The following is a 19115-nucleotide window of genomic DNA, read 5'->3' on the forward strand; positions in this document are numbered from 1 at the left end:
AAACACTGTCCTATGGTACAATGAACCAATCACACTCCTTGGTATTTTCACAAAGGAGTTGAAAACACAGGTCCACATACACATTGCTGCTGCTGCTGCTGCTGCTAAGTCGCGTCAGTCGTGTCCGACTGTGCGACCCCATAGACGGCAGCCCACCAGGCTCCCCTGTCCCTGGGATTCTCCAGGCAAGAACACTGGAGTGGGTTGCCATTTCCTTCTCCAATGCGTGAAAGTGAAAAGTGAAAGTGAAGTTGCTCAGTTGTGTCTGACCCTCAGCGACCCCATGGACTGCAGCCCACCAGGCTCCTCCGTCCATGGGATTCTCCAGGCAAGAGCACTGGAGTGGGGTGCCATTGCCTTCTCCACATTGGCATGTGGCTATTTACTCTTAATTACCAAAACATGGAAGCAACCAAGAAGTCCTTCAGTAGGTGAATGGATACATAAAGTCTGGCTTATCTAGAAAGTGCAACACTGTTCAGTAATTTTTAATAAATGAGCTCTCTGGTCATGAAAAGACATGAAGGAACCTTAAATGCATATTACTAACCGAAAGAAGCCAATCTCAAAAGGCTACAGACTGTATGATTCCAACTATAGGACATTGTGGCAAAAGCAAAACTATACAGATTGTGAAAAGATCAGTGGCTGCCAGGTATTAAGGGGGAGGGCTGAAGAGGTGGAGCACAGACGTTTTAGGTCAGGAAAACCACTCGGTACAGCACTGTAATGATGGCTGCATGTCATAAGTTTGTCTAAATCCACACAATGTAGTCACCAAGAGTGACCCCAGCTATAGCTATGACTCTGGGTGATGAGAGTCGGTACAGGTTCATCAGTTACAACAAACGCACCATCTGGTGGGGGTGCTGACGGTGGGGGAGGTTGTGCATGTGTGGGGGTAGAGAGAATGTGCAAAATCTCTGAACCTTCTGCTCAATTTTGCTAAAACTGCTCTAAAAAATAGTGTCTTGAAGGAAAAAAAAAAGTAGAACATAAAATACATGCTAAATTGAGAAATGGAAAAGACCCCTTAGAGGGGCCTAAGAGAGGCCCTCTAGGCTGGCCTAAGTGTCAGGGGAGGCTTCCTGAAAGAATGGAGCTGAGGTGGGGCTGCTGGTAGGGAGGGGCACAGGCCCACCCTTTACCCTGAGGCAGAGAAAAAGGCAGGTGAGACAGCAGAGAACTGTTCGGGCCAGCACCTTCCAAGTCTCCTTGGGATTCTAGACTTGATCTTGGAAGGGATGAGAAGCCAGGAAGGAATTTTAAACAGGAGATTGAGTTGGTCTAATTTTCTTGGAATGTGAAGCACTGTACATACCATCAAGATACACTGCAAATCTCAGACCATCCTTGTTGAAGAGTGGTGAAATGAGACATGTGAGAAAAAGTAAGATGTGAACTAAGTTTCCAGAAAAACAGGAGAGTCATCCTTCCCACTCTTGGAGCAAAGAATTTAATTTTCCACTAGAACAAACATTAGGAGAAAATTTATCTGTAGAGGATAAAATAATGAGAACTAAGTAGGCTTGGTTTATTAAAATGCATTCCTGCAATGCATCCTTGAATGACTTTTTGAAAAGGAAAATAATACATCCTGATTTAAAAAAGACTGCCTAGCTAATTTCATTGTTCTTACAAATCTAATCAAGATTGAGTCAAAGTTAAGCCAGTAAAAGCACAGCCAGAAGGCTTGTCTTCACAGAGGGCAGAGTCCAAGCTGAGGGGAGGGCTCCCAGCACAGAGACTCAATCACACAGTTATGGCGAGTCTGCTAAATGAATTAAGAAAAAGAAGACTGGTACAAACCACAGTTCCTTTTATCCTACGGTATCCGTGAGCGCTAACAATATTTACAATTACATGGGATTAAGCAATTTCCTTCCAATTACAGAACACGACTCGAGCTGAGGAAATACATTTTGTCTGGGGTCTTCATACCACTGGCAACCCCCTTCTGGCAAGCCAGGCAATGGCTGGATCTGGGTTTGATCCCTGGCTCCCAGTGTGCATAAAAGTTACGTCCACACTATACTATGGCTTATTAAATGTGCAACAAATGCATAATGTCTAAAAAACGAACACCTTAATTAAAGAATACTTAATTGCTAAATTACGTTAACTGTCATCTAAGCCTTCAGCAAGTTGCAATCTTTTTGTAATAGTAGCATCGAAGATCACTGATCACAGATCACCATGACAAATATAACCATAAGGAAAAAAATTGAAATACTGCGTGAATTACCAAAATGTGACACCAAAACACTAAGTGAGCTACTGAAGAAACAGCAGGGAGAGACTTGCTTGACACACAGCTGCTACAAACCTTCAATGTGTAAAAAGCATAGTATCCACCAAGCACTATAAAACGAAGTAAGCCTGTATTAAAGAATCGGAATCAATAATTCATAACTTTCCAAAACAAAGCACCAGGCCCAGAGGAGTTCACTGATCAATTGGAGCAAACATTTAAGAAAGAAATTATACCAATCCTATGCAGTTCCCTCCAGAAGACAGTAGCAGAGGGAGGGAGTACTTCTCAGCTCATCCCCTAACAACAGCATGCACCTAATTCCAAACCCAGATACAGACACTACCTGAAAAGACAACTACAGACCAGGGTCTGTCATGAACAGAGCTGCAAATGTCCTTAGCAAGATATCAGCAATCTAATCCAACTATATATAAAAAAGGATTACACCATGACCAAATGGGACTTATTCTAGGTTTATAGGCCAATTCAATATTTTAAAAAATCAACTAATTTATCACCGGGTGTAATTTATCACCGGGCTTCCCTGGAGGCTCAGCACTAAAGAATATACGCCAGTGCAGGAGACACGGGTTCAATCCCTGGGTCGGGAAGATCCCCTGGAGAAGGAAATGGAAACCCACTCCAGTATTCTTACAAGGAAGTTCCATGGACAGAGGAGCCTGGTGGGCTACAGTCCATGGGGTCATAAAGAATCAGACATGACTTACCGACTAAATAACAACAGTCTATCATATCAACAGAATAAAGAAGAAAAATCATATGATCGTATCAATAGATGTAGAAAAGCCACTTGACAAAATCCAATACCCACTGATGATAAAAACTCTCATTAATCAACGAATAGAGGAAGTTTCCTCACCTTGGTAAAGAACATTTATTAAAAGCCTACAGTTGGAATAAACCAATAAAGAAGTTCTGTGATTTAGGAAAGGATGACCCTAAAGGATTAATACAGAGGAGGCCTAGATGACAGCTGACAGCAGAGCAATCAGTCAAGGAAGGTTCAGAGGGACAGAAGGCTCCAGGAGAGAAATTACATAGGAAAAGGATGGCTCCAAAGATCTGTCACCATTTTTGAGGATTTGGAAAATAATTAAGAATATAGAGCAGGCAGTGTAAGTAAAACAAAATTCAACACAAAACTCCATGAAAAGAATCATACAAGAAAGGAAATACAGTATGTACTAGTTTCCTGTTCAGCGAAAAATATTTATATAATCATTATAATAAAATACCATTTACTGTTTTTCATCTATGAGGATCAACCTGCAACAAAGGGCAAAGCTTTACAGCTACAGAACGGAACATTATCGATCTTAATAATCAGAACTGACTGGAGGGGAAGTAAGAGACCGGTACATTCTTTCCCTTCAATATGTGGAATAAAGAGATATTATCTTTAGCTGAAAAAACAACAAACACTCAAAACCTGACAGCTGACATCACTGACTAATGGTGGGAAAGGTGGTGCTTTCTCCTTGAGATCAGCAACAGGGCAAGGAGGTCTCTCTCATCACTTCTCTTCAATCTGGTGCTGGGAATCCAGCTAAGGTGAGAAGGCCAGAAAAAGAAATAAAATGGATAGAGACTGGGAGTGAAGAAAAACTTGTCCTTGTTCACAAGTGACAGTTTCCTATATAGACTATCTCAAAGAATCAACAAGAAAAAAATCTAGCGCTACAAAATGATTGTAGCTAGGTTGTAGGATACAAAGGTAAAATACAAAACTCAATTGCTTTCCTATACACTAACAATGAACAAGTGAAATTTTAAATTAAAAACATACAATACCATTTATATTAGCTAAAATAAATGAAATACTTAGGTATAAGTGTAGCAAAATACATACAGATCTGTATGAGAAAAACTGTAACACTGCTGAAATACATCAAAGATCAAAATTATGAGAGAGATAGTCCATGTTCACGTACAGGAAGACAACACTGTTAAGATGTACACTTTTTCTAAGGTGCACTGCAGATTCAACACAATTCTCATCAAAAGCACAGCAAGTCACTTTGTGGATACCATAAGCCAAGTTTCAAGTTTACACGGGAGGCAGAAAGGCCTAGAGTAGGCAGGACAATACTGGAGAAGAATGGAGCTGAGGACAGACACACAACAGAGCCACCGTCATCAAGACAGCATCCTGCCCTCGAAAGAAAAAACCAACGCAACAGACCAGAGAGCCCAGAAACACACCCACACGAACACAGTCAACTGACCTGACATTTCAATAGAGGAAAAGACAGTGTTTCCAATAGTGTTACAGCAACTGACAAACACCCTGGAAAAACAGGAATCTAGAAAAAGACCTTACCTCTTTTACAAAATTTAACTCAAAACAGATTGTATACTGAAGTGTAAAATGCAAAACTATAAAATTCCTAGAAGAAAACAGGAAAAAAATCTGGGTGACCTTAGTCCGGCAATGAGTTTTTAAATACAACATCAAAACCACAATTCATAGGGAAAAATAAGTCTATGTTGGACTTCATTAAAATTAAAATTAGTCCACAAAAGACACTGTTAAGAGATGAGATGCCATAGATGGGAAAAGATATTTGCAAAATACCTATCTAGGACAGGACTGCTATCCAAAATATATGAAAAACTCAAAAAACTCAATAAGAAAGTGAGTAACCCAAATAAAAACGGACAAAGCCCTTGGCAGACACCTCACCACAGAAGATATACAGATGTCAAATAAACACAGGAATGACGTTCCATAGCACATGCTGTCAGGAAAACGCAAACTGAATCAGCAACCTGACACTAGCACACACCTGAGAGAATGACTGACGATCTACAACCTGAGAATACCCAGTGCTGGGAGGACGGAGCAGGGGGATGTCACATGTCACAGCTCTGCTCCAGGAGCGCGAGGCAGCCTGTGTCGGCCCAGGGTCACTCCACAGGCACCGCTGGCCAGAGACCCTCCACCAACACTGCCCCTCTCCAGACCGGTCACAGAGGATACCTGATCTCCCTCATCTTGGGCTGTGCCTCCCGACACTCCCTTTGGTCACCACGTCTGGACATGGGGTGTTCAGTCTCAGCCTCACGTTCTGCCCTCTCAAGGGCCACTTCCTACAGATGCCTCCCCCATCACGTGAGGAGGGAGCACAACTTCTGCTGCTGCTGCTATTTGTGACTGTGGCCCACATGAAAACTATGTCAGACATCAGGCATACACCCAAAGAACAGGAAGTAGATGTCCACCCAAGGACCTTACATGAAAATTCAGAGCAGCATGAGTTATAGGATCAAACAAGTGTGCATCCACTGATGAATGGATAAATAAAACAGGCTCTATCCATATGATGGACTATTCAGCCCCAGAAAGGAACAAAGCCTGAGAAACGCCTTGAAAATGTCCTGCTGAGTGCAAGCAGCCAGAAACCAAGGAGCACACAGCGTATGATTCATTCACATGAGTGTCCATGAGGTAGAGGGCAGAGGAGCAGGAGCCAGGGGCTGGGAGGGGATGAGATGTGAGTGCTGACGGACACAGGGTTTCTCTCTGGAGCTTAGTGGCCATGCTTGCACAACTGTATGAATACACTACAATGAGTTGCACACTTTAAAAGGGTGAATTTCTGCTCAATGACACTGTGATTGAAAACTAGGCTGCCACTCTATTTTCAAAGCCAGTGAGACGACAAAGGCCAAAATGTAAACTAGGAGAGGGTTGCACAGTACTGTAAATGGACTGCCACCGAATTTCTTGTTCAAATGGTTAAATTTTGTATTTTGTAAATCTCACTGTAAATTATTATTTCTTTAAAATGTGAGGTTCTTTAGGAAAGGCAAGTCTCTGTCTCACCACTGTCTGCACGCTCCTGGCCTGCATCTCTATGCTTCTTACTCCCTGGCTGCAGGTAAGAGCGGTCTGGCTCCAAACCCTTCTCAGGAAGCCAGCTCTTCAGGTACATTTTCTCATAAAATGCGGGAGGGGTTTGGGGGTGGGAACTGTCACCCGGAGTCACTTCCTCCTCCTTCCAGGGGCTCTGAGCCTGGATGACCCACCCTGGGAGACCCGAGGGGATGGGAGCCTGGAGAGCATAGGCCGCGGAAAGTCTGTGCGGCTCTGCAGAGTCCGGCCTTCACGCCTGTCCACCGGCCTGCCCAGCCTCCAGACTCTCAGCCAACCTCTCCTGTGCTCCTCCCAATAGCCAACAGCCAGCCCCCATTTTACTCCAGAGTCGACCCGTGGTGCTGAAAACAGGGCTTCATCAAGACAAAAACCTGACTGTTCCACTCCGTTAGCACAGCTGGGACAGCAGAACAGGACAGGGCCAGCTGGCCACCTTGGCCCCTCTCCTCCAGCACATGGAGCTTGTGCAGCTGTCCTGGGTTTCCCACGTGCCCTCCCACCTTTCTGAAAGGCCTGCACCAACTCTGCCTGGGCAGGGGTGGCAGTCTGGGCCCCATCCCTGCTGTCGCTGGCTCCAGCCCCCGAGCCCCCAGCCAGCCGCCCGCCTGTGGCAGTCGGAGCACAGAACTTTGGCTTCCCCGTCAGCCCACGGACTCCTTAACCAGTCTCTGAGGTCAGTCCTGCCATCCTTGGAGCAGAGATGAGAGAGCGGGGGCAGGAACAGACCCAGCTGACGGCTGGAGCCTGCCTTCTTCAAGTCCATGAGCCTGAGGAGCTACATCTTGGTGGGAACACTAGGGTAAAGGGAATGCACCGAAGGAAACACAGCGGACACGTGCTCAGCCTCACAATCACACAGGGGACTTGGGCTCAAGCAGCAGTGGGGTCACAGCCTTTGCTGTTCATAAAAAGCACACGGGGTTTGGGGGTCGAGTGGCCCTGGGGTGGAGGACACAGGCCCGCGACGTACGTGTGGAACCTCTGTACCTTCTGGAAACTGACTAGCACGGTGCTGTCCCAGATCACTGTTCCCCCACGTGTCCGGTCTCCTGACCGAACTCTCCCTCACATACACCTCCGCCCTGAATCCCCCTACCCCCGACTGCCACCCCCGCCACACACACCTCTGCCACCTCCTCCCACTTCGGAGCTCACCCACCCCTGTCAGCAGCCTGGGCAGGTGTGCTCGCCCCCCACCCCCGCCCCGCCCCGCCCCTCATCTGACAGGCTCACCCTCCCCTCCCCCTCGGCTCAGGGCTCCTGTCTGTGCCCACAGGGAGGGCCCAGGACAGGCACTCGGAGCCCCAGAGGCTGCCAACCTGGCTCTGCTTGTGTCTGAAAGGCCGGCGTCTTTTCATTTTGTTCCTCATGTACCCTATGTCAGGTACTCAACAAACACTCACTGAATAAATAACGAACACAAAGTGAGTGGGGTATTTAAGAAAATACAAATCTCTCTTCCATCAAGATCGATACACACCTTGGATGCTGCAAATGGAGTTGACCCGAGTGGCAGGGCCCAGCTCATCCAGACGCAGGGGGCCCGTCAGCTCCCAGGCACCCAGGGTCACACCCTCACGGGGTTTCAGAGGCAGGAGGACAGTTCGGCCAACACAGACAATCTGACCTGCCAACAGAGATGCTTTGGATTACTGCAGTTCTAGGTTTGAAACTAGCAAGTTCTCCTGCCAGGAAAGACTCATCCTTTGCCAGCCTCCTGGCAGTTAGTGGCAGAAGGGGTGGCCAGGGGCACTGGTGTGGGGCCCCTGTGTGTCCAGGGACACAGCCTATGCAGAAAGGGAGCCAGAGCTGTAAACACACACAAACACAGGTTCACATTCGATGCAGAAAGATCAATTTCGTGTCACGCAGCTTCAACACTGAAAATATGCTGTCCAGGCAGGGTCCTACTGTGGTTCCTGGAAAGAGTGCTGACGGGTTATAAGCAGAGAGTCAGGTCTCCGTACCTACAGGCCCCATATCTGCAGACTCCAGCCAGAACGGACGCAGACTACCGTGGGTGGAAAACACTTAGGGAAAGTTCCAAAAAGCCAAATGTGGATTTGCTGCACATCAACCAGTATTTACACAGCCTGACATGGCACGAGGTACATGTTTTACAGGGTTTACCTGGTAAGAACATGTATGTAGGTCACATGCGAACACCACCTTTCTCTAGACGGAGACTTGGTGCTGCAGAGGGTGGACACTGAAGGATGGACATTAATGCTTGAGCTCTCTGTTTGTTTTACAAAGTGGTGCTCTAGGCAGCAGCTTTGTTACTTCTGTACCCATAAAGCATGACCCCAACAGACCCTCCCCAGTGACCCCAGCATCACCCCTGCATGCCAGCACCACAGGCGGGGCTCTATTCTGTCTAGGCAGCTGTCACAGGGGCCTGGTCTGCAGGGAACTCTGGGCCGGGGAAAGACCAGTGCTTTCAGTAAGAGGAAGGCGTACCCTGGTCTCGGAGAGCGTCCCGGAAGAGGAAGCTTTGGGAGGTGGTCTTGCAGAGAGCATCCCGGACCTCCTGGTCCAGTAGGCAGGAGGCAGCAACACGCACAGGCATGGTTCTGGGGAGGCCTGAGTCCTTGTCCAGCGTCTGCAGAGTAATGTCGGTCACCACCAGCCACATCTCCCTTGGCTCCAGAAACAAACTGTTTGCCTAGAATTCAAAGTCACAGTCAAGGCTATTAACCTGGTGAAAGTGAAAGTGAAGTCGCTCAGTCGTGTCCGACTCTTTGCGACCCCATGGACTGTAGTCTACTAGGCTCCTCTGTCCATGGGATTTTCCAGGCAATAGTACTGGAGTGGATTGCCATTAACCTGGTAGCTCTTCTTAAATCCAAAATTATTTTTAAAGGCAATAATCTTAGATGATTATTATTAACACTAATATTTCTGATATCATTTCAATAAGTATTTCCACAGATGCAACGGCCTTTGCATATGTGGTCATCAGCACCCCGGACATGGCCAAGCCCAGTAAGCTCCAGCCCTGTCGCTGTTCTAAGGGCTCCATGGCTCGGGGGAGGCCTGTCCCTCCCTGGCTCCTCTCTCCAAGTCCTCTGACCAAAGAGGAAGAAGCCACGCACTTCCTCCCAATCCCACGTCCACAGGGTGAGGATGTGAGTCATCATAGTGGCTTCCACGAAGCACACACACTCTTCTCTCCTGCGAGATGTAAGTGTCCCAAGGATGAGGAAGTGTTATGAACGAAATGCTCACACCCCTGGCCCCACGGATGCACATGGTGAATCCTACACTCCAGTGTGACGGTCATGGACACAGGGCCTTCGGGAGGTGGCTAGGACACAACTACATCACAGTCTTCTGCCATTAGGACTCAGTAGATGCACATGGGGACAGGATCTGACTGGAATTACCCCTGGGATCAGCAGGGCCAGGCTATGAGAAGCTGGTTGGCATGAGGGTGTTGCTGGGATGGATGGTGGTCAGGCTGATGATCCCACGTGGCTAGTGGACATGACTGGGCAAAGAAGGTGACTGGTGAAGTCAGGGGCTGTGAGCTGAGTGGAAGAGGTGGTTCACATGGTTGGGAGGTTGATTACATATAAGAAATTAAAGAAGTTTATACTGAGGAAAGTGAGAGCCGGGTTTCTCAGAGCTGGATGAGGGAGTTATTAATACGGAAGTGAGGAAATCTAGAGTCAGTTCCATGGTTATGGCCTCGAGTTGGAAGTACTGGTATAAGATGATGAGTTTTAGGTAGACACAGATGTAAAGAAAGAATAGATGTGGAGCGGTAGGTACACGTGCATGAGGACACACACATACTTCCTTGTTCCATCTGCTGAGATGGCCCAGCAGCAATGAGCCCACCAAGGACCCAAATCTTGGCTTCTAAATGCCATTCTTCACTAAAATCAACCAGGGCTCCTTAGCAGACAGCTGACTTCAGAGCAGAGGAAACACAAGAAGAGTCTGAAGCATCTTATTATTGCAGAAAGTAAGGCAGCCCTTGAGGAGTGATGGGGACATGTCCAAAGGACACGGGAGCTGTCCTGAATCTGGGGAGACGTAAGCATTGGAATAAGTGACAGTTACAGATAACAACCCATTGAATAAAAATTCAATCTACTAGTTCAAGCTGAGATAAATGACTTAATTCATAAATAAATCATGGAAATAAAAGTTCCTAAGTATAGCCAATGCCAACTAATAAATGTAGAAAAATGCTGAAATTAGAAAATTATCATTTAGCCACTATCAGAGTAATAATTCAAGTAAGATTCATATAGATGTTACAATGAATGGGTAGAAGTTTGATAAGAAACAGGATATTAAAATAGTCTTAAGCTATCTTCCTACAAAACATTTGTTACACAGTTATTAAGCAATAAGTATGGAATATTTATTAGTTAACTTTAGAGTAGAGAAATCTTAATCAACTGGTATCATGTCACAGCACTGGGACAGCTCAACTGTGTGCTCCTGGTATGAACACAGCATTTTTATGTGGCGTAGATCACAAATCTCTTTGTGATCAGGCAAATCTAAATGGAGGGGCATTCTGTTAAGTAATCAACCTCTTCTTCAAAAATGACAAGGTCATAAAAGAAAAGAAAGATGAAAAAACATTCCATCTGAAGGAGACAGAAGGGACAGGACCCCAAGGTCCTGCACATGGCCTTACACTGGACGGAGGAGTTCATCTTAGCAAATGGTCAGTTTCTCAGGAAGGGTAAGGATTTCCACAGACCAGCCGAAGGTGGCAGTGCATCTGAACACTCCTTGCCCCTCCACCTCTGGCCCAGCTGCAGGGCTGTGGGCAGGAGCCAGTGAGCGACAGCCACGAGGCTGCTGCTCGCGTCCTGAGAGCACACTCAGGCTTCACACCCAGGACTTCATGAGAGGCCACAGCCCCACCTGCACAAGCAGTGCACTTACCACCATGTCAGTGCAGATCACGCAACTGGCATTTAACAATGCTTTTCTGTTTGGGGACTCCACCCATTTCTGAGGGAGATTATCCTTTGGTAAGCTGTACGACATGTGAGGAGAAAGAGAAATGGATCACCTGTGGTCTCCGGTAAATCACTCTGGCACAGAAGCTGCAATGGGTACAGAGGCCATCCGTCTGGAATGTATTGAAAACAGTGTGTAAGTCTCCCCAAGCCCACACACACAGCAAAGGAACAGAGGCCTGGCACACAGAAAGGCACCACCTGCAGAATTTCTTTTAAGAAGCGGGGAGTCGGTGGCTGGTAAAGTTCTGCAACAGGGTCATCTTCAATTACATCAATCTGCCCCACGTCTGGATGAGCGCTGAGGATGTAACAGAAGCTAGGAGGAGGCAGATGAGTTTTCTCCTGTTTAAAATGAAGACAAAAGTAGAACGTGAATGCACTGCCAAAAGACTCAAATGCGCTATTAACATAAATTGACTCTTCAACAGAGCCATCTCTGCTCACAGATGCAGACTGACTCTCTGCAAGGTTCTTTACAGATGGGGTTGTTTCTCTCTGGACCCAGCATGAGAGTTTCTGTGCTCCTGAATTTATCACCAATTCAAGATGTCATTCTAGAAATTCAATCTCCAGATTTACTGAAGACTCCATTCACAAAGTTCTTCCCTGTGAGGCATCTAGAAATGGCATTTCTGACTGGGCCGCTGCTCCAGCTCTGGACAGAGCTACTGTGTCCGCCTGTGCCAGGAGTCAGAACCACACAAGCAAGGGGCCAGCTCTCAGCCTGGGGAGCCAAGGCCTGAAGCAGTAGCTGCCAGCCTGCTGGACAGGGTTCAGAGCAGGAAGGACAGATACTCTTCCCAATTTTGCTACCTGTGGGCAACTAGCTACCATACACAGAGTGAGGAAGAAGGAGAGGGAGACCCCGAGCTGAGATGAGCTAGCAGTTGGACCGATGCCCACAGATTCCGTGCACTGAGTCTCTGCTCTAACTGGTACTCAGTGGTGGTTCTACTACTGACTGGAAGGAGGCAGGGAAACCACATGCTTCTTGTTGGGTGCAAGGCTGAGACCCTCAGCGTGCAGTGGCCCATGACAATGGGGGTGGAGAGAGGTCACCATAAAGGAACCTCCGGAAGCACGCATGCGACATGGTGGAGAAGGTAGCCAGACTCCAGCCTATAAGTGAGGCAGCAGTGTGACCTCTGTCCTGGCTCACACTCACTGGATCCAGGCTTCTCAGGGGGTGTGCACTGTGTGTGTAGGGGGGTGGGGGGTGCCTCAAAGCCAGGCTAACTCACAGGGCTTCTTGGGAGGTGCGCTATGTGTAGGGGTGCCTCAACGCCAGGCTAACCTCACAGGGTTTCTCAGGAGGTGCACTGTTGTGACAGGGCAGTGCTTCAATGCCAGGCTTACCTCGAAGGCCGTGCCAGGGCCTGTTGCTTTCAGAGCTGCCCGTGGAGGCCACATGGTGTCAATCAAACTAAAAAGCTCAGCCATCCTGAAGAAAGAAGAGATGCTGATCAGTGAGCCGGTCAGATGCAGGCTGAACACCAAGAAGCCAACATTCAGAATACGTGATGAAGTCAGGGGCACACACACAGACAGACAGACCTTGCAACCTGGAATGTGTAAGCTCAGGAAAGAGACTGTTCACTAAATTATCATGCATTTGATATGTCTAGAGAAAACTCTAATTCAAAAAGACACATGCACCCCAACTCTCATAGCAGCACTATTCACAGTAGCCAGGACATGGAAGCGACCTAAATGTCCATCGACAGAGGACTGGATAAAGAAAATGTGGTGCATATATACAATGGAATACTGCTGCTGCTGCTGCTAAGTCGCTTCAGTCGTGTCCGACTCCGTGCAACCCCACAGACAGCAGCCCACCAGGCTCCCCTGTCCCTGGGATTCTCCAGGCAAGAACACTGGAGTGGGTTGCCATTTCCTTCTCCAATGCATGAAAGTGAAAAGTGAAAGTGAAGTCGCTCAGTCGTGTCTGACTCTTCGTGACCCCATGGACTGCAGCCTTCCAGGCTCCTCCGTCCATGGGATTTTCCAGGCAAGAGTACTGGAGTGGGGTGCCATTGCCTTCTCTGACAACAGAATACTACTCAGCCACAAAAAAGAGTGAAGTAATACCATTTGCAGCAACATGGATGGATCCAGAAATTATACTAAGTGAAGGAAGTCAGAAACAGAAAGACAAATATCATGTGATATCACTTATATGTGGAATCTTAAGAAAATGATACAAATGAACGTATTTACAGAATGGAAATAGACTCACAGATGTAAGCAACAAACTGATGGTTACCAGACTGGAAAGGCAGTGGGGCTGGGATATATTAGGGCTTTGGGATTAACAGATACACACCACTATACATAAAACAGATAAACAGTAAGAACCTACTGTATAGGATAGAAAAATATATGCAATAAATTGTAATAATCGATAATGGAAAAGAAACTGAAAAAGAATATATATGCATGTATGTATAACTGAATCACTTTGCTATCCATCTGAAACCATGTAAATCAACTACACTTCAATAAAAAAATACACAAAATTATGATGCATCTGCACAATGAAATATGATACAGCTTTTGAAATGTTTACACAGAAACTATTTATGGACATGGAAAGATATTCATGATACCTTGCTAAGTGAAAAGCAGACAACAAATTATAACGTCTCTCTCTGAAAGAGTAAAAAAAATGTTTTTAGTGGTTATCCGAGTAGAACTTAAAGGTGACATTTATTTTCTTCCTTTGGTTTAAGTCTTTCCTGTATTTTTCAAAAACAGATACGTTTTACTCACAGAACAAGAAAAATTACCAATATTATCTAAAATAGAGAATATAGTCAGACACAAAAAGACAAGTAGTGTGTGATTCTATTTATATGAGATCCCCAGATCAGATCAGATCAGTCGCTCAGTCGTGTCTGACTCTTTGCGACCCCATGAATCGCAGCACACCAGGCCTCCCTGTCCATCACCAACTCCCAGAGTTCACTCAGACTCATGTCCATCGAGTTGGTGATGCCATCCAGCCATCTCATCCTCTGTCCTCCCCTTCTCCTCCTGCCCCCAATCCCTCCCAGCATCAGAGTCCTTTCCAATGAGTCAACTCTTCACATGAGGTGGCCAAAGGACTGGAGTTTCAGCTTTAGCATCATTCCTTCCAAAGAAATCCCAGGGCCGAACTCCTTCAGAATGGACTGGTTGGATCTCCTTGCAGTCCAAGGGACTCTCAAGAGTCTTCTCCAATACCACAGTTCAAAAGCATCAATTCTTCGGTGCTCAGCCTTCTTCACAGTCCAACTTTCACATCCATACATGACCACAGGAAAAACCATAGCCTTGACTAGACAGACCTTTGTTGGCAAAGTAATGTCTCTGCTTTTGAATATGCTATCTAGGTTGATCATAACTTTCCTTCCAAGGACTAAGTGTCTTTTAATTTCATGGCTGCAGTCACCATCTGCAGTGATTTTGGAGTCCCCCAAAATAAAGTCTGACACTGTTTCCACTGTTTCCCCATCTATTTCCCATGAAGTGATGGGACTGGATGCCATGATCTTCGTTTTCTGAGTGTTGAGTTTTAAGCCAACTTTTTCACTCTCTACTTTCACTTTCATCAAGAGGCTTTTGAGTTCCTCTTCACTTTCTGCCATAAGGGTGGTGTCATCTGCATATCTGAGGTTATTGATATTTCTCCTGGCAATCTTGATTCCAGCTTGTGTTTCTTCCAGTCCAGCGTTTCTCATGATGTACTCTGCATATAAGTTAAATAAACAGGGTGACAATATACAGCCTTGACATACTTCTTTTCCTATTTGGAACCAGTCTGTTGTTCCATGTCCAGTTCTAACTGTTGCTTCCTGACCTGCATACAAATTTCTCAAGAGGCAGATCAGGTGGTCTGGTATTCCCATCTCTTTCAGAATTTTCCAGTTTATTGTGATCCACACAGTCCAAGGCTTTGGCATAGTCAATAAAGCAGAAATAGATGTTTTTCTGGAACTCTCTTGCTTTTTCCATGATCCAGTGGATGTTGGCAATTTGATCTCTGGTTCCTCTGCCTTTTCTAAAACCAGTTTGAACATCAGGAAGTTCACGGTTCACATATTGCTGAAGCCTGGCTTGGAGAATTTTCAGCATTACTTCACTAGCGTGTGAGATGAGTGCAATTGTGCAGTAGTTTGAGCATTCTTTGGTATTGCCTTTCTTTGGGATTGGAATGAAAATTGACCTTTTCCAGTCCTGTGGCCACTGCTGAGTTTTCCAAATTTGCTGGCATATTGAGTGTAGCACTTTCACAGCATCATCTTTCAGGATTTGGAATAGCTCAACTGGAATTCTATCACCTCCACTAGCTTTGTTCGTAGTGATGCTTTCTAAGGCCCACTTGACTTCACATTCCAGGATGTCTGGCTCTAGGTCAGTGATCACACAATCATGATTATTTGGGTCGTGAAGATCTTTTTGTACAGTTCTTCTGTGTATTCTTGCCATCTCTTCTTAATATTTTCTGCTTCTGTTAGATCCCTACCATTTCTGTCCTTTATCGAGCCCATCTTTGTACGAAATGTTCCTTTGGTATCTCTGATTTTCTTGAAGAGATCTCCAGTCTTTCCCATTCTGTTGTTTTCCTCTATTTCTTTGCATTGATTGCTGAAGAAGGCTTTCTTACCTCTTCTTGCTATTCTTTGGAACTCTGCATGCAGATGTTTATATCTTTCCTTTTCTCCTTGGCTTTTTGCTTCTCTTCTTTTCACAGCTATTTGTAAGGCCTTTCCAGACAGCCATTTTGCTTTTTTTGCATTTCTTTTTCATGGGGATGGTCTTGATCCCTGTCTCCTGTACAATGTCACGAACCTCATTCCATAGTTCATCAGGTACTCTATCTATCAGATCTAGGCCCTTAAATCTATTTCTCACTTCCACTGTATAATCATAAGGGATTTGATTTAGGTCATACCTGAATGGTCTAGTGGTTTTCCCTACTTTCTTCAATTTCAGTCTGAATTTGGCAATAAGGAGTTCATGGTCTGAGCCACAGTCAGCTCCTGGTCTTGTTTTTGCTGACTGTATAGAGCTTCTCCATCTTTGGCTGCAAAGAATATAATCAATCTGATTTCGGTGTTGACCATCTGGTGATGTCCATGTATAGAGTCTTCTCTTGTGTTGTTGGAAGAGGATGTTTGTTATGACCAGTGCATTTTCTTGGCCAAACTCTATCAGTCTTTGCCCTGCTTCATTCTGTATTCCAAGGCTAAATTTGCCTGTTACTCCAGGTGTTTCTTGACTTCCTACTTTTGCATTCCAGTTCCCTATAATGAAAAGGACATCTTTTTTGGGTGTTAGTTCTAAAAGGTCTTGTAGGTCTTCATAGAACTGTTCAACTTCAGCTTATTCAGCATTACCGGTTGGGGCATATAGACTTGGATTACTGTGATATTGAATGGTTTGCCTTGCAAATGAACAGAGATCATTCTGTCATTTTTGAGATTGCATCCAAGTACTGCATTTCGGACTCTTTTGTTGACCATGATGGCTACTCCATTTCTTCTGAGGGATTCCTGCCCGCAGTAGTAGATATAATGGTCATCTGAGTTAAATTCACCCATTCCAGTCCATTTCAGTTCGCTGATTCCTAGAATGTCAACATTCACTCTTGCCATCTCTTGTTTGAGCACTTCCAATTTGCCTTGATTCATGGAGCTGACATTCCAGGTTCCTATGCAATACTGCTCTTTACAGCATCAGACCTTGCTTCTATCACCAGTCACATCCACAGCTGGGTATTGTTTTTGCTTTGGCTCCATCCCTTCATTCTTTCTGGAGTTATTTCTCCACGGATCTCCAGTAGCATATTGGGCACCTACTGACCTGGGGAGTTTCTCTTTCAGTATCCTATCATTTTGCCTTTTCATACTGTTCATGGGGTTCTCAAGGCAAGAATACTGAAGTGGTTTGCCATTCCCTTCTTCAGTAGACCACATTCTGTCCCCAACCAGAGCAATTCACAGACAGAAGGTAGGGGGTGGCTGTCAGGGGCCAGGGAGCCCTGGTTCAGGGCATAGAGCTTCACTTCACGAGGGTGACAGGTTCTGGGACATGCTGGTATGATGGCTGCAGAGCACTGTGAATGTACTTCCTGCTACCTAAAAACTGTAAGATGGAAACTTTTATATTATGTGGATTTTATCAGTTTTAAAAATGCCGTTTTAGTTGAAAAAAAAAACTATATATCTCAAAGGCTTCTTAGATTTTGCCCTAATTTTCAACAGTGTTAATAGATAATAATGTTGTTTACGTTATTAAAAGCTTGTGGCCTTGACAATTAATATTACACATTTTTATTTTTTTCCACATTTAATGTTGAGAAATGTACTATTTTAAATGCTTAGGATCCAGCAGTTAAACTCAGAGTTGAGAGCCTTGGCATCACAGAAAAGGAGACTCAAAGCTTCCCTGCTGTCTTCTGGCCCCTCGCATGGATCACAGCAGAAGCGTGGTGCACAGGGCAGGGTCTGCAGCCAACACCAAGACTCTGGGTCCAAATCAAGAACAAAAGCGGCAAGTAAATGGGGACACGCTGGTGAAAAGTCACTCTCCCCTTCTCCTGGCAGCAGCTGTTTGTGTAGGTGACCGGACAGAGCTGGGTGACTGACCAGGGCCAGCTGAGGTTGAGAGGCGGCCACTGGATGCCGGGGGTCCCCTGGAAGCTGGGGGCTGGTGGGCCCACTGTGCCTGTCTGCCCACTTCTGCCCCTCCTCCTTCCATACAGCTCCCTGAGGGATGGGCACCAAAGTGCTAGCCCAGTCGAGGCTTGGAGACCCTGTGAGGGAGTAACCAGCATTCACACAGTCTCATGTGCACTGACACAACCTCAGAGAAGAACCCCGCATAAACAGAGTCATGTGGTGCCTGGTGTGTTCAGTTCGGCTTCCGTCACTCAGCACAGTGGCCTTGAGGTCCACCCAGGCTGCAGCGGCACCAGCACTCGCTGCTTGTACTGCTGAGCGCTGTCCACGGTGTGCACGTGACACAGCTTGTTTACCATTCACCTCTGAGGGACATGGGGGTTCTTTCCAGCTTGGGGCTATTAAAAACACTTGGCACAGAATTTTATGGGAATGCTGATGTTCTTTTCTCCAGATAAATGCCCAGGGGTGCAGCTGCTTGGCTAAGTATGTTCAGGTTTTAAAGGGACTGCCAATTCTGTTCCTGCAGGGAACCACACCACCCTACAGCCGTACCAGCAACATGAGAGACCGTTTCTTCACATCCTCACTAGCATCCAAGGCTGCCACTGCTTCTCATTTCAGTTGTTCTGACAGGAGTGTGGTAATATTCACCTCAGTCATGCTGTGCTTCTACCTGAGGACAGTGACGTCAAACATCTTTCCAGGCGTTTATCTGCCATGCGATGTCCTCTTTGGAAATGTCTCTTCATGTCCTTTGCCCATTTCTAACCGGACTGAGTGTGTGTATGTTTACTGCTGAGTCTTTAGATTTCATTATATAGTCTAAGATATAAGATTTACAAATATTTTCCCATGGTCTGTAGCTTATCTTTTTCATTCTCTTAATACAATCTTTTGCAGAGCAAAAGATTTTTATTTTGATAAAGTCCAACTTACTGATTTTTTTTCCTTTTGTGGAACACACTTTTGGTGTCTATCTCAGAACTCTTTTCTTAGTAGGTCCCAATGGTTTTCTACTAAAAACTTTATAGTTTTATGTTATATTTAAACCTAAAATATTTCGTGAGGTATGAGATTGAGGTTGAGATTAATTTTTTGCCCATCCACGGGCAGTGAGCTGAGACCATCCTTCCTCCACTGAGTGGCTTTGTTTGCACTTGGTCAGGAGTCACGTGGCTGTAATCCCACAGCCCTTCCTAAGTTCTCTCCACTGACTAGTCATGCCTCCACCAATGCAGCAGTTTCTTGTAGCCATTTAATAAGTTCTGAAATTGGGTACCATTCCTCCCACTCTATCCCTTTTCAAA

General features: G+C 45.7%; 1 protein-coding gene across 11 annotated transcripts in view; it reads right to left on the reverse strand.

Moving 5' to 3' along the window:
* The window catches only part of SPIDR (scaffold protein involved in DNA repair), a 277621-nt gene that overhangs the window by 7885 nt on the left and 250621 nt on the right, over positions 1-19115 (reverse strand). For all 11 annotated transcript variants that reach the window (XM_070802507.1, XM_019973800.2, XM_070802509.1 and 8 more), the window contains 5 exons: positions 12500-12584; positions 11342-11485; positions 11194-11253; positions 8613-8817; positions 7633-7779 (listed from right to left, as the gene is read on the reverse strand). In XM_070802507.1, coding sequence (XP_070658608.1) covers positions 7633-7779; positions 8613-8817; positions 11194-11253; positions 11342-11485; positions 12500-12584 — 641 coding nt within the window. The remainder of the gene's footprint in view (positions 1-7632; positions 7780-8612; positions 8818-11193; positions 11254-11341; positions 11486-12499; positions 12585-19115) is intronic.

Source organism: Bos indicus, chromosome 14, assembly GCF_029378745.1.
Source record: "Bos indicus isolate NIAB-ARS_2022 breed Sahiwal x Tharparkar chromosome 14, NIAB-ARS_B.indTharparkar_mat_pri_1.0, whole genome shotgun sequence".
Lineage (NCBI taxonomy): Eukaryota > Metazoa > Chordata > Mammalia > Artiodactyla > Bovidae > Bos > Bos indicus.